Source organism: Aegilops tauschii, chromosome 7, assembly GCF_002575655.3.
Source record: "Aegilops tauschii subsp. strangulata cultivar AL8/78 chromosome 7, Aet v6.0, whole genome shotgun sequence".
NCBI classification, from domain to species: Eukaryota; Viridiplantae; Streptophyta; class Magnoliopsida; order Poales; family Poaceae; genus Aegilops; species Aegilops tauschii.
The window spans coordinates 515,146,651-515,174,015 of NC_053041.3; the positions used below are offsets into that span (position 1 = coordinate 515,146,651).

At 44.1% G+C, this 27,365-nt stretch overlaps 3 protein-coding genes across 7 annotated transcripts; 2 read left to right on the plus strand and 1 right to left on the minus strand.

Moving 5' to 3' along the window:
* The first annotated feature begins 4,004 nt into the window (after positions 1-4,004).
* On the plus strand, positions 4,005-8,161 carry LOC109741055 (uncharacterized). 3 transcript variants are annotated; one of them, XM_040396072.2, is made up of 4 exons: positions 4,005-4,299; positions 5,451-5,508; positions 6,040-6,121; positions 6,244-8,161. In XM_040396072.2, the coding sequence occupies exons 1-4, from the start codon at positions 4,020-4,022 to the stop codon at positions 6,325-6,327; spliced, it is 504 nt and encodes a 167-aa protein (XP_040252006.2). In that variant the 5' UTR covers positions 4,005-4,019; the 3' UTR covers positions 6,328-8,161. The 3 variants fall into 3 exon arrangements, 1 of the variants encoding a protein (XP_040252006.2); XR_012189439.1 differs by having other exon boundaries at positions 4,068-4,299; positions 5,992-6,121; XR_012189440.1 differs by having other exon boundaries at positions 4,085-4,215; positions 5,992-6,121.
* A 180-nt stretch (positions 8,162-8,341) lies between these two features.
* LOC109741054 (uncharacterized) lies at positions 8,342-19,658 on the plus strand. Of its 3 annotated transcripts, XM_040394416.3 has the most exons (18): positions 8,373-8,517; positions 10,203-10,260; positions 10,960-11,041; positions 11,613-11,763; positions 12,592-12,736; positions 13,085-13,367; positions 13,832-14,014; positions 14,686-14,787; positions 14,861-15,196; positions 15,695-15,778; positions 15,883-16,041; positions 16,573-16,656; positions 16,740-16,877; positions 17,689-17,801; positions 18,527-18,719; positions 18,810-18,879; positions 18,992-19,108; positions 19,269-19,658. In XM_040394416.3, exons 7-17 carry the CDS (start codon positions 13,916-13,918, stop codon positions 19,087-19,089), a joined length of 1,476 nt encoding a protein of 491 aa, XP_040250350.2. In that variant the 5' UTR covers positions 8,373-8,517; positions 10,203-10,260; positions 10,960-11,041; positions 11,613-11,763; positions 12,592-12,736; positions 13,085-13,367; positions 13,832-13,915; the 3' UTR covers positions 19,090-19,108; positions 19,269-19,658. The 3 variants fall into 3 exon arrangements, with proteins under 3 accessions (XP_073361052.1, XP_040250350.2, XP_073361053.1); XM_073504951.1 differs by lacking the exon at positions 11,613-11,763 and having other exon boundaries at positions 8,342-8,517; XM_073504952.1 differs by lacking the exons at positions 8,373-8,517; positions 10,203-10,260; positions 10,960-11,041; ... (1 more) ...; positions 12,592-12,736; positions 13,085-13,367 and having other exon boundaries at positions 14,652-14,787.
* A 411-nt stretch (positions 19,659-20,069) lies between these two features.
* Positions 20,070-22,646, minus strand: LOC109741053 (expansin-A16). Its single transcript, XM_020300127.4, has 3 exons — positions 22,263-22,646; positions 20,978-21,299; positions 20,070-20,471 (listed from the first exon to the last, which is right to left on the minus strand). The coding sequence occupies exons 1-3, from the start codon at positions 22,414-22,416 to the stop codon at positions 20,162-20,164; spliced, it is 786 nt and encodes a 261-aa protein (XP_020155716.1). The 5' UTR covers positions 22,417-22,646; the 3' UTR covers positions 20,070-20,161.
* Between the last annotated feature and the right edge of the window lie 4,719 nt (positions 22,647-27,365).

Below are 27,365 nucleotides of genomic sequence, written 5' to 3' on the forward strand. Positions count from 1 at the left end.
ATCTTTTGCAAACAAAAGTGTTCAACTGTTCAACCTGCATCCAAAACTTGTGAAGAAATAACTCTTATTGTGCTTTGCAAGAAATGATCTTCAAGAATTAGTTTTTGAGTATCCATTGTTATACATGTTGGCTACAGATGACATGGCACTTTCTTATAGTCAACAGTTGGCTATACTATTTAAGTATTAACCATGCCCTTATACACCTAGACGGAGGGATTAAATCAGGATGACTTGGAAGGGGGCAGAGGATATGTAAGAAATGGTTCATCATAAGTCTTTCACCAGTATTGTAGTAAAAATTCATACATGAAAGATTCTAGACTAAACCATAAATGGATACACTTTTATTCATGCGCGATACTCCAATAGAGCAAGATCATGCATGGAAGTCTCCACATGCTTAGATATCGGATTACATTGAGCGGAGACTAATGATCAACATTTAACTTGATAATGCAGATGTCCAGGTGAACCTCCTTGGAGTCCCCGTGCACATTGTTGGGGGTCAAATAATACCGTGCGTCTTCCATGTCCACATCGGCGGGAAGGTCCCAGCTCGGCAGAGTCCAAGTCAGCTTGACGTAGCCAGTGTCGCCGCCCACGTACCTCCAAGGGGTAGTAATAGTGAGCACGCACCCGTACATCGGCCTCGTGTCAGTGTCAGCGTCAGCGCCCCTGACGCACACTACAGAGACGGGGCGGCGGCCTGCGCGGGCCTCGCCGGTGCCCACGATCAAGAGGAAGACGCTGCCGTCCTCCTCCGAGACTAGCAGGCGGTGGTGATCCTCCAGCGACTCCGGCACGGTGAACGGGTAGCACGTAGCGTACTTGATGTTCTTCGCCAAGGGCCAGTAGTGATCGTCGCACGCCTGCGTCAGGTGATGCACGATGTCCGCAGGCGAGCCCCAAAACGGCACTGGGCACTCATAGCAGTAGACGAAGGGCTCCTTGGAGGCATCGACCAGGCCATCCATGAAATGGGAGTGGCTGTAGGGGACGTTCCGCCAGTTGAATATATGAGCAAGTTACTACGAGATTTAGTACGAATAAGCACAAAATAAATCATGACGGCTATAACAGAGATTAAACTAATCATGCAGACTAGCATAGTAGATGAACAGGTCGAATCTAGGACACAGACTAGAAACATGAATTCTACCATGATTTCGAACAGGAAGGACAGAAACACATACGGTGCAACGGGAGCAGCACCATTGGCGTTGAGGTTGTCGCCCATGTCGTTGAGGAAGAGGTTGCCGAGGTCGGGGAAGAAGTCGTCGTCGGTGAAGTCGTCGCTGCTAGCAGTCGCGAGAGTGCGCTCCCCAAATTTCAACAGCGCCCGCCGAATGGAGCGCAGGAGGGAGTGGCTGTAGGGGACATTGCGGCCGCCGAATGGAGCGCAGGAGTAGCCCACGAAGCAGTAGATGGTGCTCCTCCCTAGTCTCTATTCTTATCTCTATCTCTACTACTCTTCTTTGTTTTTTATAATATACTAGTTGTAGTTGTCAAATCGAATAGTACTGCGCCGTCCACTGCACGCCCGGCTGAACACGCCTCCTCGCCTCCATCAAACCCCTCCGTTAAACCCGCATGCAAACCGAGAAACCTACTCTGGCCCGCGGGAGGAAATTTGTCGGTTGCAGTTGGAGAATAATAGAGTCACGTCCAATCCATTTGAGTTAATTGCGTGCATGATTCTCCCTCTATAAAAAGTTAATTGCATCCTTAATCTTGTATTCTAAGTACTCTGTGGGTTCCACTGTCAGTACAGTGTACATGACTTGCAGGCTGGCTACAGATTCGTACAGAAAGTTAAAAAGAAACAAATCCATCCTTAACCTTGTATTCTAAGTACTCTGTGGGTTCCACTGCCAGTACAGTAGCAAAAGAAGTAGTATATATTAAAAAAAATAAAAAACTAAAGTTTATGACAGGATTCGAACTCAGGTCATTTACGCTGTCGACTCCTTCTATGGCTGGACGTATTGCTGGCCTACTCCAGTCATCGCTACAAACGGCTGTTATAGCAGTATGTTACTTTCCTATGATATCATGATGGCTTGCTTATATTACTGTCAACATTTGCTGAAAAAATATTCATGCTCATAACATGTTGTTCTTAAGATTGACTAAATCAAGAGCCCTTTTTTATTTGACTCCAACTTGATATGATGTTGTAGGCCGCCTAGTGTCCCTACCCTTCCTAATCCCAGAACCTTTCAAAGAAAAGCGGCATGGCAGTTGCAGGTGGTTCCTGGCTTGATCAGACGACGACGAAAGATTGATGGTCGTTCGCACGTACCGGACGTGTTGTTTCGCAGAATACAATCACAATCACTGCAAGGTCTTTGAGCAGGATCCCAGCTTCTCTGGGCCTTCAGGAATTTTTGACTAGAGGCTGGTAAGTAGCCTTGGTACATGCTCTCTGTTTGTCGGACTGAATTATCCGATTAACCAGGAGATAACTGACGGCAAGGATCATGATGGCAGTACAGTTTCGTTCATCAGGCAAAACTGTGTGTACACAGCGTACCATGCGTCTCTGCATGCACCATACCCTGATATGTGCCGCCACGCTCTGCAGCCCAAAGTAGGAGAGAGGGTCGCAAGTATCAGACTTCGACCTGCTGGCTGGAGTTTCCCCCGTTAGGCACCCATCTGGTTCAAGCCGTCAGCCAATCTTCACAGCTTAATAAATAGTAACGTCTAACTGAGCCAGTTAGTTAGATGCGTACACTTGGTGTAGTAGGATCTTTATTTAGTTTGATGCATACACTTGTTCTTTTTTGGTAGCCCTTTTGTAATGATGGCTGATGTTTGGTTTGGAAGAGAGAGCTGCGTCTTCACTCTTCTGGCCTGCTTACTGCTTCTGTTGCACCCCCAGCCTTGGTTGCTGCTGTTGCTGTTTTCAATGTACAATCAGTAGTATATTTCGTCTGTTGGTTGAATCAATATGTTGTTAGAACGACAAACACAATGTTTTGGAAGCCGTTGCACGGTCCGATCCTTTAGTGCCCCGTACCGTACGTAGCGCATACTATTTTTTGTACGGAACACATTTTCCACTTGTTGATAACATGCAGCCCACTGATGAAGGCCCAATAGAGAAACCCATAATTAACTGGAAGGGAGGCTCTCACATGAATCCGGCCCAGGTACATGCTCATGGTCCCCTAAACATAAATAAGTAAATAAATAAATAAATAAAGCTAAATGCTCATGCACCAGTTCTTTGGGAAAATAGGTAGCCAGTATTTCTTTTTGAAGAATACCCAAGCTAGGTCTATTTGTTTTCTCCGAATTACTGGGCTGCAAATCTTTCAAGACAAGGAGGGATGCATTCCGGCCTGGCTTAAGAGTATGGTCAATGTCTGTTAAAAGTAATATCAAAAGGGGTTGAAAATTCCAAAAAAAATTATAGCAAATGGGATATAAGTTTCTTTTTTTGTTTTTGTTCTTCACTGATATCTTATACGTATTTCATTGGATTTAACATGACATAGTACTAATTTATTTTTAAATTTGTTTTAGTATGTCTATTACTTTTTGGATTAAGAATATTTCGTTCCCTAGCAAAAATTTGCGAATTTTCAAAATTTCCCACATATTTAGTTAATTTTTTGACCCCGGTACTGACGAGAAAATGGCCGGCAATTCTAAAAATGGAAAACGGGCTGCAATAAATTCCATATGAATTATAAAATGAGTAAAAAATATAAAAATAATAGCAAATGGGCTGTACACGCCACAGATTTCGAGGCTGACTTGTTTACGCAAGGCTTTGTCAGTGAACACACGATTCTAGCAGCAGTGACTGTTGGATGTCCATCCAACGGCCGACGTGCTTCTTCAATCTCTGATCTTCCTGCTCCAGCCGCCTAAACTAGCGCCGGCGGGACTGCCTGCTCCCTCCTCTTGTGGCCCGCTGTGATGCCGCGCAGGCTTCCCCGGCCCACCCTACTCCCTCCGCTGGCCTGGCCGCACGCAATCAACTGCCTCCTTATTACGCGAAAAAAATGATTCCTCCCACTGACATCTGGGGCGCACCGGTTGGGAGGCTGACCTGTGGGCCTACTAGTGCTCCTGTTTCGTACTCGTGCAGCTGCAGCGAAAAGACAACAGAGCCATGGGTGCCGAGGGCGGGCACTGGTGGTCGGCAGAAGGCGCTGTGGAGGTGCTCGCTGCTGCCCGGCTCTACTTGCACGCCACCAGGTTCAGAATTGGCATGGACCTGGACGCCGCCGCCTTTGCAGCTGCTCCCCGTGTACATAATTTATTTTGTAGAGGAAGAATATGGTAACTTAAACAATATTAGATGTGATGCCATGTCACTTCAGTGAAGCATTCTTTTTGACTAGCAGTGAATAGGGTTACAGTTAGTGAATAGGGTTACAGTTTGTGAACTGAGATGTTTGTGTAGTTGCTGCACTTTTATAACTACTTCTGATTAGTTGCGGATGCAATGATGTTTAGCTGATGTGGAATATTTTTGACTAGAATCCTTGATTGTGTAGTTGTTGCATTTTTTTAACTTGATTTATTCATGCTTCATACACACTGGAGACAATTTCATCTAAGAAAAATCAAGTTCTGATTTGAAAAATAATAATTAAGTTCTTGGCACAATTAACATTGGATGACCTACCTTGCTATATGTGTTAGTTAGGCTGGATGGAGTAGGATTAGTTAGTGGATCAGACCCCGGATGCGTATTGAAAAGAGTGGGAGTGCTACAAAGATGAGGAGGAAGAAATCCTAAAAAGGGTGCTCATGTATGTTGGGGATTAGGAAATGCAGTAAAATACCATGCAGTTCATACTGGTATCGTTTGACAAACAAAAATTTGTGCTCTGCTGTATCAGCTTAGCGTGGTTCTCTTAGCTATCTCCATGATGTGTCCATAATGTTGGGCAGATGCTTTTTTCCCCAAACATTGAACGTATAATACATCTAATTCTTGCAAGCATGGGTTGGCTTGCTCTGGCTCGAAGCAACACATGCTAGGCCTGACCGCAACTACCCTCTTTCGTCCACTTCCTCTTTTATTTTTTTGCTTTTCTGTATGCGCCTTTGAATGTATGCATTTAAAATGATTGAACATTAATCATGCTTTGTGGAGTAGATCCAAACTTGCTTTGTGGAGTAGTTCTGAGAGTAGATCTGAGAGTAGATCCAAACTTGCTTTGTGGAGTAGTTCTAGATTAGCAACATCATGCTGCCTTGCAATTTTCCCTCTTCTGTTTGACCCCTTAACCTGTTTCTGGGACATCCTGAAAAAATTGTTGTCCACTGTTTAGGTTCGTGAAAGTTCATTGCATAATTTGTTCATTTCACTCGCATTTTCCACATGTTCTAATGATTAACGTTGTTCAGTTATGGATGATGCCATTCTGTGATGCAATATGATATGCCACTGATTGCTTCTCCACTATCTGCAATCCTTTTAGGCACGGGAATGAGTTTGCACCTACTGTTGGATTCTTCCTTACTACCCACCCGTCTTAGGTACTTGCCCCTGTTCCAAATCAAGTTCATCACCTTTGAAGTAATGTGGTTTATATGTCCCCTTTTATTGTGTACTATAGTTTGAGAGTTTTCTCCAGAACTGATGCTATAACTTCATAAACTACAGTTACATGTATATCCGAGTCTGAATCAGATAAGTAACAGTTCTCATGTGTATTTATGTATCAAGATTCACATTTCCTTTAATAGTTACTGAAGTTTGTTTTATGGTAGGAAAACACATACTCTAAAGCAGTAAAACGTTTCGAGTTCGATGCTCAGCTTTGAAGTACTGTGGTTTATATGTCCCCTTTTATTGTGTACTATAGTTTGAGAGTTTTCTCTAGAACTGATGCTATAACTTCATAAACTACAGTTACATGTATATCCGAGTCTGAATCAACTAAGTCATAGTGCTCATGTGTATTTATGTATCAAGATTCACATTTCCTTTAATAGTTACCGAAGTTTGTTTTATGGTAGGAAAACACATACTCTAAAGCAGTAAAACGTTTCGAGTTCTATGATCAGCTTGAACAATACAATTTGGATTCTTTTGGAGACTGGGAACAACTTTCAAGCTACTTGTCACAAAGTTTCATTGAACGCCTTGGTAAGTTTGATGCATCCTTCATTTTTCTCATACCCTTAATAGTTACAGAGAAGCCTGTATTTAAAACATTTTTTATAGAACCAACTAATGAACTACTGGTTATGTGTGTTTGATTTGCACAGAGCCAACTGGTGGAGAAATTACAATTGCATTGGAGACATCATGGTTGGATAGAGCTCCCCAAACAGATATGGAGAGATGATTGATAGAACAACTTAGAGAAGACAAATTTGCAAAGAAAGGGCTTGTACAGCCCGAGAGGAGAGGATGCTATTACACAACTATCCCCGCTTCAGTTAAGCACAGAAACACTTCTGCGGATGAGGCGGGTGTGGAGGTCGCAGAGGAGGATGGGGACGTGCTCACGAAGCCCTAGAGAAACATGAGCTCATGGGTGCCGACCTCCATCACCCCCCCTGATGCTATGCAGAGTGAAGGCGAAGAGCTAGCGGGGAGGACACCAACTGCCTCTTCATAAATTTACTCTGCGTCATCGTTCATGTGGACGAGGCCGGAAGAACCGAAGGTGTTGGCGGAATTTGAGGAGGACGAGACGACAGGGATGATGATGGCATCATTGTTGTTTGTAATTGAGAGCATCACGGTGGTGGGTACTGCGTGTGGGGGAGGAAGGAGGTGAGTCGGCTGGGTGCACTCCTACTGGTGCTATCGATGGCGGCACTATGCTTCAGCCTTGTAGCGGCAATGTTGGAGGCAACGAATGGTAGTGTGCTATTGCTGGCATGGTTTAGATTCTGCCAGCCACTGGGTGCACAACTAGGTGACATTCCTGGAAGGGATGTGCTACATGCCCGACTGTGATGACGATCGCGTCTACTACGTATGTTTCATCACTGCAGCGGTTCGAGCACATTGACCGATTCAACCCCAATGATCACTATGCCAAGCCCAACCTCGTCTTCTTCATACTTGTGTGCCCTTTAGGGTCCCATGTATGTCTGGCACGAGTTGCATATAGGTTCAGTCAGCCTACAGCGTGCCTACGTGCACCAGTGTTGGATTGGAGGAAGGTCAAGTTGTTCGAGAAAGCCCAACCATGGGGAACAAGACACATAAGGAGAGTGACCAATGAGAGGATGACCATAACCATTTTGGTGACCAAAATTATTTGGAGTTGATGCTTTCTTTTCTTCTCTATGCACAGAGTGTTTACTTTCTTGAGCTATAGTTTTGGATTGTCAGCATTTGACCCATGTTAAGGCAAAAAAATTGTCCCATGTTTTTGAATACCCATAGATGAGCCCAGGCTCATCTGCACCCGTGTTGAAGAGAAAAAACAAAACAAATACTTGAAAAAATAAAAATATATGACTTATTACATGGTAGATAGTTAGGTGCGTGAGGTCCACTCCACTTTTCAGATCATTTGGACATCTGAGTAGATCTCGGCAAAAAAAGACAAATTTGGGTCTGTAAAAAAGTTTACTGTTCTGGCCCTATTTTGTCTTTTTTACTGAGAGCTACTAGATGTCTAAATTATCTAGAAGTTGGAGCGGACCTCACGCAGTAAAGTATCTACCATGCAAAAAATGGGATCTTTTTGAATTTGTTATGATTTGTTTCTTGACCGGGTGCAGATGAGTCTGAGCATCAAACCACTGCACTTCCATGTTTCTTGCTATATCATATCAAGCAAAATTCATGGTATCTACAAGTATATCATATATTTTTATGTTGATGAAATCATAACTTTTGAAGGTGTAGATCAGTAGAGGACTTCTTGAAAAGGTTGATCATTACTCTCATTCACTTTACAATTTCTGTCATAAGACGCATGCTTCACTTTTCAGTTTGACCCCCTACAAAATATTGTAGGGTGAATAAATTCACCCCCTAAAATAATATTGTAGGGTGAATAAATTCCAAAAAGTATGTGGCACAATCACTGGAATTATGGTGTTATGAGTCATTTAAAAAACACGTCAATTAAGAATTATACATATTTATACCTCTAACAGGGAAGCATGTATTATATTTGTGCTGCTAAGATTCGGTCTTCCTATCCCCGCAAAAGAAAAATATTGGAGAGATCTAGAATGATGTATTTCTTTGTTTTAGCTCTATGGATACCAACATCATTATAGTTCTTTCAAAATAATGCATTTGTATATAAATTTTAAAAAACCCGTAACAACGCACGTGCATTTAGCTAGTCACAGTATAGCGGCCCAATCACCGGGGGTTTAGCGAGGCAATTCCGCCTTCCTCTGCTCCTCCCTTCCCCGTGTTTACTAAACAGACCCGCACCTCCAAGTCTCCAACCGCCACCTCGTCCTCCTCCTCCATCCCTCGGCCCGAACCCGGCCCGCGTTCCCCTCTCCCCCGCGCCGCCGGCGGGGCCGACGCCGCCGCCCGCTCCCGCCGCGTCGCCAATGGTAATCCTTCGGTACCGCACAAGCCCTAGCTTCGCTCCCCTTCCTCCCTCCCTCGACCCCCGCCGCGGATTTCGCGGGGCGCGGGCCTGTTCTGCTCGGTTCGCTGCCGGGGTTATGGTTGCGCGATGGTGTGTGCGTGCTGCGCTGCTCTCCTAGTCCTAGGGGTTGGTTGGGTCGTTGGCGGGCAGGTGGGGTTTGGGCGTTTGGGGTTTTTGGGACGAAGCGGGTGCGCGGCTCCGTTTGCGTTGTACTCGATGGCCGACGCGCACCTCGCGTGCTCTGCAAAAGTTCCGGGCTCATTGCTCGCGTAGTGGTTCATGCGTCACCGCAGCATGATTTTTCCTTGTTTTTTTTGTGTCAGCCAAAACAAAACAAACAGGAATGTGGGCTCCCGTGCATTAAATTCCCTCTCGTCCCCGAGCTCTTTTCTGCTTCTTTTAAAAATGCCTTTTCTGGCAAATTGGTCATCGCTTCTCCAGGGCCCGCAAGGGAGGGATAATAATCATGGGCACTACAAACTTGCATGCTTCCAATTTGCGTGCTCTGTTCTGTTCACTTGCTTTCTTCACTTTGTGTGGGAATGCCTACTTGAGCCAGGGAATGATTTTAATTATGTTAGTTAAGCGATGGTCTTTGTCTTGTGTGCTTTGGGGGTTGAATCGAAGTATTTTGGTCCTGATCTTGCTATGTGTGGAATCAGATAATTATCTTTAGTTGCATGACAAGGGCATTATTCATGGCCTTGGTGCTGTATTCGGTTATTTTATCATATCTTAGTTTCAATCATTTGGAGGTATATGGTGATATTATGTTGAAGTTTGTGCTTAGTTATGTATTTGGCAATAGTGTGTGTATGATATGTTGGCCTTTGGGGCTTTGTCTGCCAGGTCTTGGAGGGGTTGTGGTTCGCCTGTATCATCCGCGTTCCTTGCGGAATGCAATATGGAATCATTGTGTTACTTGGTAGGGTTGCTTTCCCATGTTATTAGAGGGATAACTATCTAGTTCCCCCCCTGCTGCCTTATCTAGAAAGAGTAGTTTGGCTGTGTGCATCCTCAAGGCACGGGCCCAGAGTTGAACTCTTTTGTGGTTGCACATGAATAGGTTGCATTATCTGAAAATCTAGAAAGAGTAACTATGCTGCATCTGGGCAACTAATAATGCTTAGGAGTGGCTTGTCCACGTGCTTCATTTCTCAATAGGATTTTTTTGTAGTACAATTTGTGGATGTGGGATCACTTTCTTCCATCTATTGGTATACTTAATGACCCATTATTATAACTTCAGATTTTTTATGAGTGTGCTCTGTTCATGTCTTGGCTACCAATGTTTTGTGTTTTACTTTAGAAAAACGGGGTTAAGTTAAAGGGGGGTGGGGGGGGGGGGGATTCCCTGTCCGCTCTTAGGTAGGAATGAGACATCCCCGCAAATTAATGCGTATAGCACCCCAGCGGAGTGCCCGTGGGGATTCGAACGCGGGTGGGTGGGTTCAGCGACCTGAACACCACCCACTGAGCTAGCCCTCAGTTCTCATTTTGTGTTTTACTTGTATTGTCGTGTTTAACTTCATGGGCAGCATAACAGTTCTGTGTAACAGGTAGGCTTGACTGTAGTCTGCGCGTATGTGCATTAACATACGCTTTGAAAAGAATTAGTTATAATCTGATGTGTGTTGATGTTTCTAGGAGGCGAAGAAATGCGTGGAAGGGATTGATTTGAATGAACCACCACACAAAAACCGAGGTATGACTGTTGCTGTTATAATGAAAGACGGACCCTTTTGTAGATTCGGTCTGACTTAGAAAAGTTGAGAGAAAATTGACCAACCCCACATGTATGTTGTACTATTCAAACTTGATATACTTCAAAGTCCCACCTGTACTTCTAATTTGGATAGTCTACTGCCTATAATACTAAGTGCATACTGACTGTTGTGGTTGTATACTTTTATTAGCTTACCTATGGATAATAAACTTGGGAATAGCTCATGTTAACACATGCTAGTTGCCAAATTTATTCATTACCAACTTACGATTTTCCAAAGGTAGCAGTAAAAACCGAGCAAAAACTGAAAATAGAAGTTAGCAGGTACTCCCTCCGTTCTAGATACATCCATTTCTACACAAGTAATTCGGGACGGAGGGAGTATTAATTTGTACAGATTCAGGATTTCAGATAGAGGGATGATTTTTAATCTAAAGTAGAATTAGTTCGGAGTTTAAAGGGTGAGAATCTGCAAATAAATAGTGTGGATTGAAGTTCAAAACTTATATTAAATAAAGTCAACATATGTATCCAGTTTTTTTTACTTGAGCTCAACATCTCCTATAATGAATAAATATTGGTTTTTGCCGCTTTTTCCTTTTTCATAATATGTCATACTATGTGGTACAATATAGGTGCTCCAAAACTTGCCATGAAGTGTGTATTTTCTTATGGTAGGTGTCAGGTTGAGCCATGTACTGCTGCAAAAGGATTGTAAGAATATATGCCGCACAAAAGCTTGTGATGTTTCAATAGAATTGTAAGTTGATCTTAATTTTTTCGACTGGTTATTCTAGTGTGTACTTTGTATACTAGCTTGGATCAAAATTATTCATGTTTTCTGTAGCATATTGTCGCTGACGAGTCAATTTATAGTTTACACTGTTGATGGGTGGGCTTTCCACTGCTGTTACAAAGCAAATGCGGCCATAATCATGTTTAACACTAGCCGCATCCACTCGAAGGTTTGCTTGGATACACAATGATCATATCCAATTCTTCCAACTCAGATCAAATTGTATCCAAACAGGCTCTGGGTGAAGTTATGACTTACCAAATTAAGAAGCTAGTTATTGCATAGGAGCACATGTAGGCCCCCCCCCCCCCCCCCCCCCCCCCCCCCCCCCCCCCGCGCATGCAACTATGATATCCTTGGTTTCCTCAAATGTACAAGGTATCCCAAGGAAATGTAAGCAGAGCAAAAGGGAGTATTTTTCAAAATTACTGTGGGAGCATTCTCTTTTACATGTTTTTTTTCCCGCTTGGCAGAAGGTTGTACCAGCATTCTATGCTGTCAGAACACTAGAGTAATTTTATGCTTTCCTTTACAGGCCCTCTCTTTGGTCAATTAGTAATTTCGTGTCAAGTAAGGTATACGAGCTGAATAATTTCCTGAATTTTTCACTGTATCCTGATCCGGAAGATGCTCGCCAGAGTAGTGAATGGGGAAAGTTTATGCATTTCCTTTGGCACAATAAGAGGGTAAATATATTTTCCACTTCATGGGTATTCAGTTATTTACTCATTATTACTATGGGAGATACAATATAGGCTATATTTTCTATCTTCAAATTACTCTTTGAAAAATGGGGAATGTGGATGGTGGAGAAGGGCGGACACTATGTTTCAACACTCCCCCTCGCGTCTGGGCTCCACCACGCCTTAGACATGGGGTAGATGTAGGCTGCAAGTATTATTATTTTTATCAATAATGCGTTGACCGGGTCTTCAGCTCGAGACCTCTTGGTTCTGTTGGATGCACCAGCCAGTTCACCCAAAAGAATGAACTGCCAGAGAAGGGCTGGCAATATATTTCAACAGTTACCACCCTGAAAGATTACACTTCTATTGGCAGGGTGTGGCTACTGGACAGCTAGAGGCGTGGGCATGGGTTAAAGTAACAGGAGCGGTTGAGACAGAAAAGTAATGAAGGTGTGAGAAAGAGGGATGCACCGACCAGTTCACCCAAAAAACTAAACTGCCAGAGAAGGGCTGGGCAATATATTTCAACAGTCACCATCCTGAAAGATTACACTTCTATTGGTGGGTTGTGGCTACTGGATAGCTAGAGGCGTTAGGCACGAGTTAAAGTAACAGGAGCGGTTGAGACAGAAAAGTAATGAAGGCGTGGGAAAGAGGGATGCAATACTGTTAGGAATGTTTAGTTTTCAATGAATGGAATTTAGAATTGGGGCAGGGTTTTTGTAGCCTGCAAGTCGAGCAGTTTGTATGTATTTTAATGCAATCCACTAGCTTTATTTTGTTGCCTGTTAAGTGAAGGCCCTTGTTCTTTTCTTGTTTATCTTGTAGGCCGGTATTGTTAGACATGGGTCCTTCACCTTCCATATTCTTCCTGCTCAATCTGAAGAACGCCCTAACTACTCACATGCTGTGATCTTGTACGAGACTGAACGAAAAGATCCTGTAATCTGCAAAAGGAGGACCGGAATATCCGGTGAGAGTTTTGCTATATTACTTGGACAATAATGTATTGCTTGGGTTATTCATTATTTGTCCTTCATGAGTAAATATTTTAGTCAGCCTGCTGTACTGTTTGTTTGCTTACTAGGGGAAGCTGACATCATGTCATTTCTTAAGAGTCGCATTTGCTGAGCTTTAGTTTTTACATTCTTTATGTGGATCATTACTTCGTCTTGTTGAGGGAAGTTCTATACTTCTATCTATAGTTGGAGCTGAAGCTCTGCATCATCTTATGCCATTGTTTGCTATTAGCTACTCACTACTGCTGATCTGAATTGTTTTTTCTTATCAACTGTTTTTCACTTATTTTATGTGCCACCAGAGAAATCCAACAAAAGCGAGGAGATCTGTGATAGTGTACCCAATCCAAGAGGGCTGAATGCTTCACATATACACCATGATCCAGAATCCTCACCATGTGAATCTGTTGAAGATGGTAATAGAATTTCAGATTCATTAGTGAAAAGGGGAAAATCTACTCTTAGAAGAAATTTCGTCAGCACAGACCCTACTTATCTCCGAACACTCAGTCAGACACATGCTGGTTGGATCTTTGGAGCAATAGCAGAGCTCATTGACAACTCCAGAGATGCTGGTGCATCCAGGTACATGACTTCAACATGCTAAACTTAGACATTATTTTTGTTTATTTTTTAAATTATTATTTTTATGGACAGTCTGTCAACCTGGGTGATATATCATGTTGCATTATGTAATAACCTTAGTTATTCAAGATATTATCTAGTAATTTTGGTAATAGATATTTCAATGTCTCCCAAGAAATTTTCAACCCTTTAATATCTTCAAAAATAATAAGTGAAAACTACACATTGAAAGCCACCGCTGTGCCAATCTAAGCCTTATTTTTACTGTCTCATTATGCTCCTCTTCCAGTTGAATATGTACAAAACACGCTGCTTTTATTTTGTAATTAAAATTAATGTTACCTGTAGCAATGCATTTTCTGAACATTCCTCACTGAGAGATAGCGTTTGACATATTTGGAGCTATTCCTGTTGTTTTATTGTATTGACTGCTTATTCTTGTTGTTCCTCCATCCTTCTGCAAGGTTGGATATTTTCATCCAAACTATGTTTTCGAAGAAAGCAGCAGGCAAAGTCCTGTTTTATCTGTGATTGATGATGGGCGTGGCATGGCTTACCCTGAAATGATGAGAATGATCTCATTTGGTCATAAACGACCAAATGAACATTGCAATGATCAGATTGGGAGGTTTGGAATTGGATTTAAGGTAAATATCTATCATAAAAAAAGTTGTAGAAGGTCTTCATATCTTTCTGCATAATACTTGATTCCCCTCTTCTTTATACTGTCTTCTGTTATTCATGATTGATGTAGTCTGTGTTATGAATTACCTTTAAATACGTCACTAAATCTGCTACATCCTGAGCCGCCGCGAATGTTGTGTTGCAATAATTTTTCTGATTTATTTGAAATGTGGGACTGAAATATGTCTTTCATGATGATAGCTTCATACTTCTCTCGCCTACAATGCACTATTAAGACATGTAATGCTGTTGAGTAAATGAAGACTTGTTTGCCTGTTACTAAATATATACTTCTAGACATGTGTTCTTTTGCCTATTATACTCTCAGTGGCTCACTGCTACAGTCATTCGTTAGTATTGCCAGCTAGGTTTTCCTGTGCAATGCTATATGCTAGTGCTATTATGTTTAACTTGACTGCGCAAACAATGAGTGAAGTAACGATTAGTTGCCACTTGAAAGCTGTTGTTTGCACTGATAGGAAATGTTCTACAGGAAAAGTAGCATCTGCCCTCTGCATTGTTTTACCCCTAGATTTATGGAGGTTAAACTCTAAATACTAAATTACATTTTGCAACTGCATGCTTTACGCATGTCTGCAGTCTTCTTCAATCAAATTTGGGTGCTGTTTTGTAGACTGGTGCAATGAAACTTGGGAAAGATGCAATTGTGCTTACCCAAACTTCAACTTCCAGATCAGTGTCCTTTCTATCCCAGTCTTTTAATGAAAATAAAGATGTAAGCAGTGCTCTACTTTTTTTACTCCTTGTCTACTATTATGTTAAGGCTATAATAGTTTGATTTGCTACAGAATCTTGAGATCCCTGTGGTGACCTATCGCAAGGAAGGACAATACATGGAAGTTGATTTGAGTGTCCAGTCTGAAGCTACTGCAGAATATAACCTGAACGCTATCAAGGAATTCTCTCCCTTTAATGAGTATTTCATCGGAGAAAAGCTAGGTTTATTTGGTGAAGAGGGTACTGGAACACAGATATATATATGGAATTTAGATAGGTGGGGTAAAGACTACACCTTGGACTGGAATTCAGGGAGGACTGATGAAAACCCCACTGACAAAGGTCATGGAGACATATTAATCCGGTCAAAAAGAGTAAGATCACGTCCAGGACAAACAAGTAAACAGGTGTGTGTTGTACTTTTGCCCCTGTTCAAGAATTCGTCCGATTAACCAGTTAACTTGCTGATTAATCCCTACTCGTAGGGTCATCAAGTAGCTGATAAACCGATAAATCATCTGATTAATTGATTAAATGGCTGATTAACTTACCGATTAGCCTATTAATCTCCTACTCGCCAGCTAACTGAGTAGCTACCAGTTAACAATTTCCTCAACAATGATTTTGCTTTTGACACAAGAGATAAACTTCTAGGCTCAATTCAAGATAAATGAATTTTATATTTATAGCTTTAAAGTTGATATTTGGGGTTTGATGAGCTTGATGAACCTGGATATTATATTCACACACATTCAGTACTCTCTAATGCCATGCATGACTTTGTGATGTCAAACTTAGTCTTCTTGATTTCGTTTTTCTGGTTCTTTCTGTCTGCATGCACTTAGCTTTATGAAACTGCTAAAAATGTGGCATGGCTTGACTTGTTGATTAATTATATTATGTAGGTCCCATTGGACTATTCACTTCACTCTTATCTGGAAGTTATCTTCCGGAATCCTCGAATGAAAATCACAGTGCAAGGGTCTAAGGTAAATGCACATGTCATATAAATGTTGGTTTCCATGTGATATTTTCCCATGTTTATGTTGTTGGGGCACAATATATCCCTGTTTATAATTTATGTTGTTTGTAGGTCAAAGCGCGCCCTTTGGACAAGAGCCTTAACACAACTTCAGTGATTTCTGGTGACATTGCGGGAAGGACCATTGAGTTGACTATTGGAATGAGCAAAGTAGAATGGGAAAGAACGAACTGTGGGGTTTTCTTGTATTGGCGTGGTCGACTAATAGAGGTGGGATTAGCTGACATTGCACTAAATGACTAACCTGACCATCTTCAGCTAGCTATGTATGCCTGTTTGTCCAACCACCTTTTTGCCTATTTTATTGTTTGGCCAACTGACTTTTTCTTTGTTTCGTGGCTATTACCACCGTATATATATATATTATAAAACAAGTTCAGCTACCACAAACTGAGCTTTTGTCGTGCTCATAGGCTGCAGTGCTTTTACTCCATTAGAGTACACTTTTTTTTATTGCGTGCTAGGGTGGGTAGGAGTGTGGAGTTAACCCCGTGTGTGTTGAGCATTGAAAACTATATTGAATGTAATACCTAGCTAGGTTGAGCTTTTTCATGTTCAGTGTATTAGTTGTACCTTACAAACAATAAATGTTTGTTTCGTTGCAGGAAGCTGTTTGCAACTTAAACAATATAACATATATTTTAGACTTTACAGTACTTCCATACCTTCAGTGTGAATATTCTTTGCCTCTACACATGTGCATGCTTTTTCTAACATTTGATTTTTGTGTTCTTTTCTCAGTCTTACAAACGAGTTGGAGGTCAAATGCATAATGCTGACACGGGACGTGGAGTAATAGGAGTTGCAGATATTACAGAACTCGTTGTATGGTTCATAATATCTTGGCTTTGGTAGGGATGTTGTTCAGTTTCATCTTGTTTGAATAAACTTCTCCATTTATCCTGCAGGATGATGAAGATGGCAATTCATGGGTTCTTAACAGCAAACAAGGGTTTCAAGATTGTGAGATGTATGCTGAGCTGGAGGAATGGCTGGGTAGCAGTATGGATGAATACTGGGAGACAAATTTTGACAATGTAGAATTGGTATGAATTTAGACATAGTTTATATTGGAAAATATCTTGTCAGGCATATCTGGTCACAAACTGCTTTATGAAGTATTTTTGCATTGGATTTGGCAAGAGGCAAGTACTCCCTCCATTTCTAAATATAAGCCCTTTTAGAGATTTCAATACGGACTACATAAGGATGTATGTAGACATATTTTAGAGTGTAGATTCACTCATTTCGCTTCGTATGTAGTCCAGATTGGAATCTCTAAAAGGTCTTATATTTAGGAATGGAGGGAGTAGATAGCAACACTACAACATCGATAGATTTGGACATAACTGATCATACATTTGTTGAGAAAAAAACTATCTGTTCCATTTTGCATTTATTTGATAACTCTTATATGAAAATGTTAACCATAGCGAGTAGGAATGGAAATATGGTAGACTTTCAACAGGGTGAAGTCCCCATCTCGTATCATCATGTAGACAATCAAAAATAATTTTAGTTATTATGAGTTTGAAAGCTACTTACCTTCTGTAACTATGGTGATGGACATATAGATATCGGTGTGATGTATGCACCTTCTCGTTGCAGTATGTACTTTACGACGGAAAACATATTTTACATGTATATAATCAATCATGCTGCTAGGGATGTAGTAGTTGGGTAAGGGATCGGGGTTGCTCTTCAATCCTTGTTTCTGTTAGTGATCAGGAGCCAAATGTTTATTATCCAAGAACTAAGTTATGTCGGTGGTACCTTTAAGGTTTGCCTGTACAATTCTGGATGATTATGTTCGCTGCATTTAGAAGTGTTACTCAGTCTACACCTTTCTTTATCTAGGGAAAAGCAGCCGGCCGCTGCAAGCCTGATCATGAATGGGTTCAGTGTTATGGCTGTCGTAAATGGAGAGTGTTGACTGCCGGCTTTGATACGGAGTCTCTACCAGATCAATGGTTTGTATCAGGCAATCATACTCAACATCATACAGGATAAGCTCTTTTTTTTACCATGTACAGGATAAGATTAGTTGATTTTATAATTCTAAAGGAATTCTTTTGAGTGTCCCCCATAATAGCCAGGCAAAATTTGGAGCCTGCAGTTTGCAACAATATCGATTGTACTTCCCTAACTAGGATTTGACTTCTGTGACTAGGATTCGGCTCTATACAAAAAAAATCCTGGGGTTCATCCAGGAAGCTAGTTTGACTCTATGCTAACCAATTACTGTTTGAATTTTGCCAAGTTCAAAATTTCCAGTTTCTTGTTGGTACTGCAAACTAGAATGAAAAATACAGTTCAAAAACATGAAAATAACAAGTTTCATGTCAATCATGTCTGACACAACACTAGAAATAACTATTTTACACTCACATATCATGATTTATTGTTTTCTGACTGTCTTTTTGATTACTTCATCTTGCTGGTTCATCATGTGCTTACTGGATGATTTTTCATTTTGCATTTAAATTTTGTAATCATCAGCTAATAATATCTGTGTCAAGATTCAGAACTCTATTCACTAATAAGTTCCAATAATATTCTTGTATCATCACAATTCTAAGGGTTTAAGAAACATACAGTAACTTAAATATCTTGGTTCTGTAAAATTTATATATGGGATAGCCTCTTTCCTTCTTTTCTTTCGACAGTTCTGAAGTTTTGACACCTGAAATTTCAGGTTTTGCTTGATGCCACCCTTCAATGGGAAATGTACGATACCAGAGCAACAAATGGGCCATGGTACCATAACCATAGGCGAGAAAAGGTCCGGTAATGTTGGCCGCAATAGGATTATCCAGCGGGAATCTACAGCTAAGGTTGATACAAACAAAATAGGGAACAATGAGTTCAGTCAGGATGAAGATGTGAAGGTAACTACAAACCTCAGGATTATATGCATGTCATGTTTTTTGAAGGTCAATTCATGAGAAGTAAATAACTTCATTGTGTTGTGTGCTCAGAATGTAAAGCTAATCCCAACAATTGTCAACAAGCGAAAGAATACTTCCAACGGCACGAACAGCATCGAAGGTATGCATGCGCTGTGTAGACAAAATAGAAACGCTGGAAAGTAACAAGAATAGGGAGAACCTCTAAGCTTATCATCTGACTTCCTTGCATGCACTACCAATGGGCTTGTCAGATGATTTGGACAGCAATTCCTCGCAAACCGAGTCTGTTGCCCCTGTCCATGTTTTGAAGAGGATACGGAGGGGTGCCGCAAGAGGTTGCAAGACGTGATGATGAATGACAATGCACGGTAAACTGTTGTGTTTTTGTTTATCTTTCTGCAAACGAGACCTTGTAACATCATGTACAGATTCATTTTACTCATGTCCTTTCTCTAGATTTTGGTCAACTTGCAACTCTTCTGTCTTTTTATCTGCCTCACGCCCCTGATAAATATTTATTTTTTACAGCCAGCAAAATTTCCTTGGAACGTTCCTGGGTGCTGCAGCAGTTAGATCATGATCGTTCGGCTTAAACAAACTCCAATAGTTAACCAAATTCGTGTCTGTAGATAGCTTCCGTGGCAGTGAAACTAGTGTGTTTGCCAAACGTGGAGAAGTGGGATCGAAGCTAACCAAATGTGTGTGTAACTACTAACTAGTGTCTGTCGGTTTTGCCTTGGTATGCTATAACTCCCGTTGCACTCCCACTCATGGTTGTGCTGTGCTTGTGCAAGTCTATTCACACAGTGGGCCAAGTCAGTGGTTTGGTAAGTCGTCCAAAAAGCTACAGAGAGTGATGTCTCTACAACTGCAACAGTGATGAGTGAATTCTGAACTTAAAAGTTTTTGTGTTTGCTATTGGCAAGTTGTCTGAATTTGTAACTTGCGCCGATCGATTTCTGGAGTGCAGCCCTGAGGCGCAGACCGGGGTGCTGACGATGGCAAGGCCGTGGCAGGGAGTGCCTCAGAGCTGGGGATGCAGCAATTTTTTATTTTATTTTTGAGAGAGCCGTTTCACGGCAGGACACGGCAGTGGTGTTGTTGGTGGAGAGGAGTTGATGGTTTGGGATGGGCTGACGGCGCCGGAGAAGAATGGTGGGGGTTTAGAAGGATGCTTCGGGGCAGAGGCAGGCCGGCCGGGGCAGGATGCACACCAGCCTTTGGATTTCAATCCAACGGCTCGGAAATAGACTGACGTGGTTTATTCAGGCAACTTACAGATAACTGCGCCGTAAAGTTCAATGATCATGTTGGACGTGCATGGCGGGCAGAGCGGAAACCATTCACGTTCTTGGGTCACGGCATTTTAGAAACCCTTGTAGTTGTAATTACAGTCGTTGGAGCTTGCAACCCTCGTTCACCTACTCGACGAACTGCTTGCCTGCAAACGTTTGCGCAAACATCCAGTCCGAAGGCGCGACGTTATACATGGTGATCGTCCTCCCCTTTCCTCCGGTGACCTCGAACGACAGCGGCTGGCCTCGGAGGTCCGCGTCGCACTGCCAGTTCTGCCCCCAGTTCCTCCCCATCGGTATCCACCCGGTCCTCGACCCCTTCACCTTCACGGCGTCGACCTCGCCGTCGGCTGCCACGTTGGTGATCAGCACCTGGAGGAAGTTGGGGCCGCCGGTGATGGTGAACCGAATGCCGCCGGCCCTGTCACAGCTCACCCTGCATCACCATCGTCAATGGCTAGTCATGGTCAGATGCTGCGTGATCCATGCATGCTGATCAAACTGGACACTATTTTAGTCTTATCCTGCACTACAAAGGATACTCATAGCATTGGACTGAAACTGTAGGAAGTACTCATGATTAGCATACGCAACAAGTCAGATTCAAAAAAGAAGAAAGCGTCCGCCGTTAAAGCTGCTCTTTCCTCAGCACCCTCTCATCAGCCCTGATAACTTTCTACCCAGCAGCCCACCATGCAAAGTGGCTTCAGACATGTTCCACATATTCTACGATCCATTTGTAATCATCAGAATTCAGACATTCATTCTGAACTTCTGCAAAAGCAGGCTCAAAAAAACTACTCCGGATGCACAGCTCAAGAATGATAGTGCCATGCTTTTAACTACAACAGATGCACAACTCAAGAACGATACTGCCATGCTTTTGCACACATATATTCAGAAAAGAGAGAGATGAAATTTGCATCAAGAACCGTTTGTTACCTTCGGAACTGCACCTGGACAATGTCAGCCTTGGCCTTGGCGACCCGGAGGAAGGCGGCCTCGGTCATCTCCAGGTGCTCCTTGGGGAAGTTGCACCAGCCGCCGTAGTCGTCGGCAAGGCCGAAGTTGGGGGCGCAGAAGTCGGTCGCCGTCACCACGACGGTGGGGCTGCCCCGCAGGCAATAGAGGACGTTGTTCACGCACCGGAGCTCGTAGCAGCCGCCGCAGGCGCTGCCACGCCCGAACAGCGCGCCGCTCAGGCCGGCCGTGTACCTCCCGTACCTGAATATGTCCAGGTCCCCGTACCCGCAAGCGCCGCCACCTTTGGAGTTTCAAGCAGCCATTGCATCAGACAACAACATTTTCAGTTTTTATGCAACATTATCCCAGAGCTGACACTGAGCACAGGATGCTATTAAATGAAGAAATTGAGCATAAGGTCTTCAGGATTCAGAGTACATTTTGGTGGATCTTCGTGAAGGTACACTGTGAAGGTGGGGAAGGGAAAACGGGGTCCGATTTCAGTGGAGCAATTACTGTGAAGGTACACTGACTTGAGTGCAGGCAATGACAGCAAGAAAATGCCATGTTGTACTGGCCTGCGCCTCATGTTAGGATTGTCAAAGCATTCAATGTGCCTCACTCCCACTTCTTACGCAAAGGTCAAGAATTTGGTTTACAGACACTTTATATTTAGTAAACAGAAAAGGAAAAGGTGCACTACTGCTCTAGTACTCCATTATTGGTTTTCTTTCGGCTGATTAAGATAATAGTAGTGCACTAACACACTAAAATGAAGTTCTTTAAGTATAGTATATCATATAGAAAATGTTGATGGTAAGGACAGCATTAGCGTCAAGACTGCACTATAATTATCAAAGAAACTCTTCTCTACCCTCTCACAAATCACAATAAAATATACTAGTAGAATATTTCTAGCATCTGCAGAACATCCATGGAATGTTCAGTTCCAAGGGTCAAAATGCATCTCTCAATGAATAGCAGAGTAAAAGGTAGCAACTTCCAAGATCAAATCTCCACATCTGATTTGTATCGCGACCTCCCAGTACGCCGGATCTACCAAATACCACACCGTCTCATCTTTGCAAACAGCATTCACCATCTCCAATCTCCATTCATACAGAGAAAACGCACAAGGAAAGAAAGGGGGGCAAAATGGAGAGGGAAAGGCCAGACATTCCCTTTCCTTCCTGCCTGATGTTCTTGACGCTGCTAATAATAATAATAATAAAGGATAAATATGAACACCGGAGCACATACATACCGTCGTTGAGCGGGTGGCCCTGGGACTCCTTGATGTAGGTTGCCGTGCCCAGCCTCCAGTCCTCGTAGCCGCCATTGCCCGCCAGCCTCACGCCGCCGCCGACCCCGACCCCAGAAATCACCAGCAGGCAGAGCAGGAGCAGAGAGCCCATCATGGCGCCCGTGGCTGGTAGCGATCACGGGCTCGCCGGCCAGCGCTGCTACCGGACGGAAGTGCTCGAGTGCTGGCGGCGGGTTGGACGGGGAAGGGGCTTGTGTGTGCTGGCTGGCTCTGGTGGCGGCGTGCGCGGTGCGTGTTCTTGGGCTCCTGGTCGGAGTGGGCAGTCTTTTGGGTTGGACCGTGGTGGCGCGGGGGTCAAAGATGAGGAGGGCAGGCAGGCAGGGCAGTGGGACATGGGACTGGGGGGAGGAGAACAGGGGGCCTGCTTTCGCCACGCCCTTTCTGACCTCGCTTTGTTGGGATTTGCGGCCATGGCAGCACACTCCGGCAAATTTGATAATTTTGACCAGAAAACGAAATAAATTCACAGAATGAACTATTTCACACCCCTAATCCTTTTGTGTAGCGCCCGCCACGCCGGCGCCACACCCTACGGTGCAGCGCCTAGCTCCGGGGCGTTGCACCTCTGTCCACCGTGGCAGCCCATGGGCCCGCACCCAGCAGTGCAACGCCTCCGAGCTAGGCGCTGCACCTGTAATGTGCAGCGCCTAGCCGCTAGGCGCTGCACTGTGACTTATCTGCAAACGCGCCAGCCCTCTCCTCCCCCACCCTCCCCATTGGCAGTTACAGAAAAACAGGGCGGCGGCCATCTGCACTCCCCCTCTCAATCCCCTCTCCCAAATCCTTCCGATCCGATGATTTGGTCCGTGCATTTCTTCACCAATCCATCGTAGAAGGTACTCTCCTCCGATCCCCTTCTTTCTATCCATAGAAAATATTATATTTTGAAGATTTGGGGAACCCTTGTTTGAATCTTGCATGTATTAGATTTGGGCAACTTTTGTTTGAATCTTGCATATATTAGATTTGGGGAACCCTTGTTAGATTAGAATGTGGTTTGGATAGATAGGTTGACATGTTATTTATATAGTTTGGATACATAGATTGACATGTTATTTCTATGGAGAAGTTATTTGTATGAAGTAGGCCTAGTTTAGTTTATTTGTACTAAAATTATACTTGTATTGAGAAAAATGCTGTGGATACATATGCTTTTAATCTTGCATGTAGTAGGCCTACTTTAGTTTTTTTGAATTGAAAAGATAATCGTGTTGATAAGAATGCTTTGTTGAAATTGTTAGGATGGTTTGGCTTCTCGATGATCATTGGGACAAACAACACCGGTCGTACGCTATGTCGGTGCAGCAGCGGGTAATACTGAAAGTGGCCGGTGTTATGAATTTCGTATGTTTTTCAAACACAAATGCCCCATATGTAATGTTATGATTTGTTTGTTTGTAGGAGCTTGCACCTCTGAAGCTTCGGTCTCACGGGATCAGCCTTGGAGGGATGCGCTATGATGAGCGGTACACACCTTATGTTAGGGAGGCAGGACTTCTCCCTTTCATTGAGTTGGTCCGCCGGTCGACGCCACCCAACAATGCTGCAGCACTCACCGCGCTTATTGATCATTGGAGGCCGGAGATACACACTTTCCATCTTCGGACCGGGGAGATGACCGTGACACTGCAGGATATTGCTATGATCACCGGTCTTCCTATCGATGGCAATCCTTTATGTATGAACACCGATTCTGAAGGGTGGCGCGCGCAGATGCAAGCCCTTATCGGTATGGTTCCTCCGGAGCCTCGGGAGCCAGAAAGGGAACATAAGAAGAAGGAAAGAGTCGCAGCGGGCGCTGCTTTCACGTGGATATCATCGAACTTCGCTCATTGCCCCGATGATGCTAATGAGGACATGGTGAAGACATATGCTCGTGTCTACATGTGGTACGTGATATTGAGGACAATGTTTGCTGATGGCACAGGCAAGAATGCTCCATGGATGTGGCTGAAGGCGTTGACCGTCTTCGATAGCAAATGGAGTTGGGGTTCGGCGACACTAGCTTACTTGTATCGACAGGTATGAAGTTGTTTCCTTTTCACTTCATTGATACATTATCAATGCGCTCTTGCGGCAAATTTGACCATGTTCTTTTGTATGTGCAGTTGGACGATGCCAGTTGTAGGCACACTGGAGGTATTGGTGGTTGTCTGCTCGCACTTTCCATATGGAGCTGGGAGCGTTTGCCGGTTGGACGACCTAAGACCGTGAAGTACGAGGATTGGGACGATAAAGACGACCCACTACGACTCCCCACTTGGGCTTACAAGTGGGATGTGTTAAATGAGACGACGGATGATCCCTCGGAAATGTACAAGTTGTACAAGAGCGAGCTGGACGCGATCACGCCTGAGCAGGTGAACCGACCTTGCATAAGTGATTATCATGCTTGTATCTTCACTCGATATCAATTTTGCATTCAATCCCATTTTGCAGGTGGAATGGGAGCCGTATGGAAAAGGAGAGAGTTTTGGTAACCCTATAGAGTTCAGGCTTAATCCGATGTGCATTAGGGATAGGGATCTCTGGCATATGCGGTGCCCACTGTTATGCAACTGGGCGGTTGAGCTTCACCTGCCACATCGAGTGTTCCGCCAGTTTGGTTTGTTCCAGCCACACCCGTCGGAGTGGGAGGACACGGACAAGTTGCTACACGCGTAAGATATAATTAACCTTGAGCACTTAGCAGCTTCTCGACGGTTTCGATGATGCTAATATTCTGTTTCTAACTTGCAGGTTGGATAGGAAAAAGCAGCGGAAGATCAAGGATTGGGCCAGCCATCACAGGAAGTATGTCGTGCAGTTCGCTCTTAGTGTGGAGCAAGCAAGGGCTGGAAAACGAGCCCAGCTTCGTGAGCACTGCCCGATCGCGTTCAACAACTATCTCGCATGGTTTCTTGCAAGCACCCGCGTGGAGGTATGCCAGCCGGCGTATGCTGAGGAGATTCTGGAAGAACCCACCATTTTTGATGAGGTAGCCCAGCACCAGTACAACACATTAGTCAGGAAAGGCAACTCGGTGATCCCTTCAGCTCCAATGATAAACTTTGTGGTTAGCCCTTTTTGCTTTTCCATTCGCACTTTTCACATCTTCGATTGCCTAACACTTTGATACCGTTTCTGTTCATAGCGTGCCCAGATTAAGAAAGCAGCTGACGAGACCGAGACTATTATGGAAACAACCCCGGCTGGCAAAAGCGATGGGGAAGGTGCACTTCGAGAATTCATTAAGGTTCACATCTCCTTCAAACTAGCACTTAACATTTGTTGGTACGTTCCATGCCTCATTCACTTGTACATGTTGCAGCGCCAGGGCCAAAAGTTAAGGCGGCTATCAAACCTTTTCGGTTGTCGTGACCCCGAGTATGTATCACCAGAACGGTCTAGGTCGGCGACACCATCAGATCCCGCTTCGGGGCAGAGCCATGGTGAACCTTTCGAGGATGAGGATGTGGGTGTAGTCACCCAAGAGGTATGTCATGACGATATATATCCATTTGTTGATGCATTGCTAACTATATCCTCACACACGGTCTTTCCATATCTTTTGTTGATGCATAGGTTGCTGATGATATGACCTTGGGGACGTACCGGGCTCGGTCTGCATACGAGTTGAAGCCTAGGAGGGGAATCAACAAGTACACACCTGAAGACTTCACCCAAAGAGGCAAAAGGACGGTCGGCACCTCGCGGATGGCGGCTTTAGATGACTATTTGGATGACGATGTCGAACCGGAGGCGGAGCCGGAGCCAGAGCGGGTTCCTCTTCCTAGGAAGGTGAAGAAGATAAGCGTCAAGAGGGGGGAGGACCCAGCAAGCGTGGAAAGCACTAGTCATCTTAGTTTTTTTTTTATAATGTTGAACTTCGAGTGCGATTTGTTATGTCGTTGAACTTGGAGTGGTCGTACCTTTTATGTCGTTGAACTTGGAGTGGTGGTAGCTCTATGGTAAACTGGAACTTATTGTGATGGTCCTTTCTAAAAAATGATGTCTTTTGTGAACCCTTTTGTGAACTTGGAGCTTCGAGCGACAATGATGTCGTTTGTTATACTAATTGTTGAACTGTGGCTGAAAAAGACCCAGTAGAGGGGGGGAGGAGGCACAGTAGGTAGGCCTCAAGTTTCAGGCAAAAAAATTGCTAAGTGTTTGTGCAGCGCCCAGCACGGAGGTGCCACACTCTACAGTGCAACGCCTGCGAGCCAGGCGTTGCACTGTAGAGTGTGGCGCCTCCATGCTAGGCGCTGCATATGTCTGTAACTAGCCATACTTCTGTTGCTTTCTGAATAGCTACAGACATATGCAGCGCCTAGCTTGGGGGCGCCGCACTCAACAGTGCAACGCCTAGCACGCAGGCGCTGCACTATAGAGATTCGAGAGGGGGGGGGGAGAGTGGGAGAGGGGGCAAAGCTCGGGGAGAGAGTGAGAGAGTGTGTGGTGGGGGGTGGGGGAGGGGGGCCCAGCCAAGTGGCTGAATAAGTCACAGTGCAGCGCCTAGCGGCTAGGCGCTGCACATTACACGTGTAGCGCCTAGCTCGGAGGCGTTGCACTGCTGGGTGCGGGCCCATGAGCTGCCACGGTGGACAGAGGTGCAACGCCCCGGAGCTAGGCGCTGCACCGTAGGGTGTGGCGCCGGCGTGGCGGGCACTACACAAAAGGGTCAGGGGTGTGAAATAGTTTCACACCCAGTTCAGTCTGTGAATTTATTGTTAAAATTATCAAATTTGCCGCACACCCCGCGGGCGGCGGCTTGCCCTTTCGAGGACCCGAGCCGGAAGACGTGACACTCCTCCACGCCGCGCCCCCCGAAGCATCACGTCTCGCACAGTAGTACTACCGCGTCGATGCGTTGCAGCTCTAGTCCATTTCTTTGCCTTTGCTGTTCGGTCCGTCCGTTCTGAAAGTTCAGAATTTACAGTTTTGCGCATGCGCAGTCAATTGAAAATATTGTTGCTGGGTGTTTCTTCTTCCTGAAAGGTCCTGCCCTTGTTGCTGTGCGGAGCGAGCGAGTTGGGAGGGCGGGGGAACTTTATTAGGTTTGTG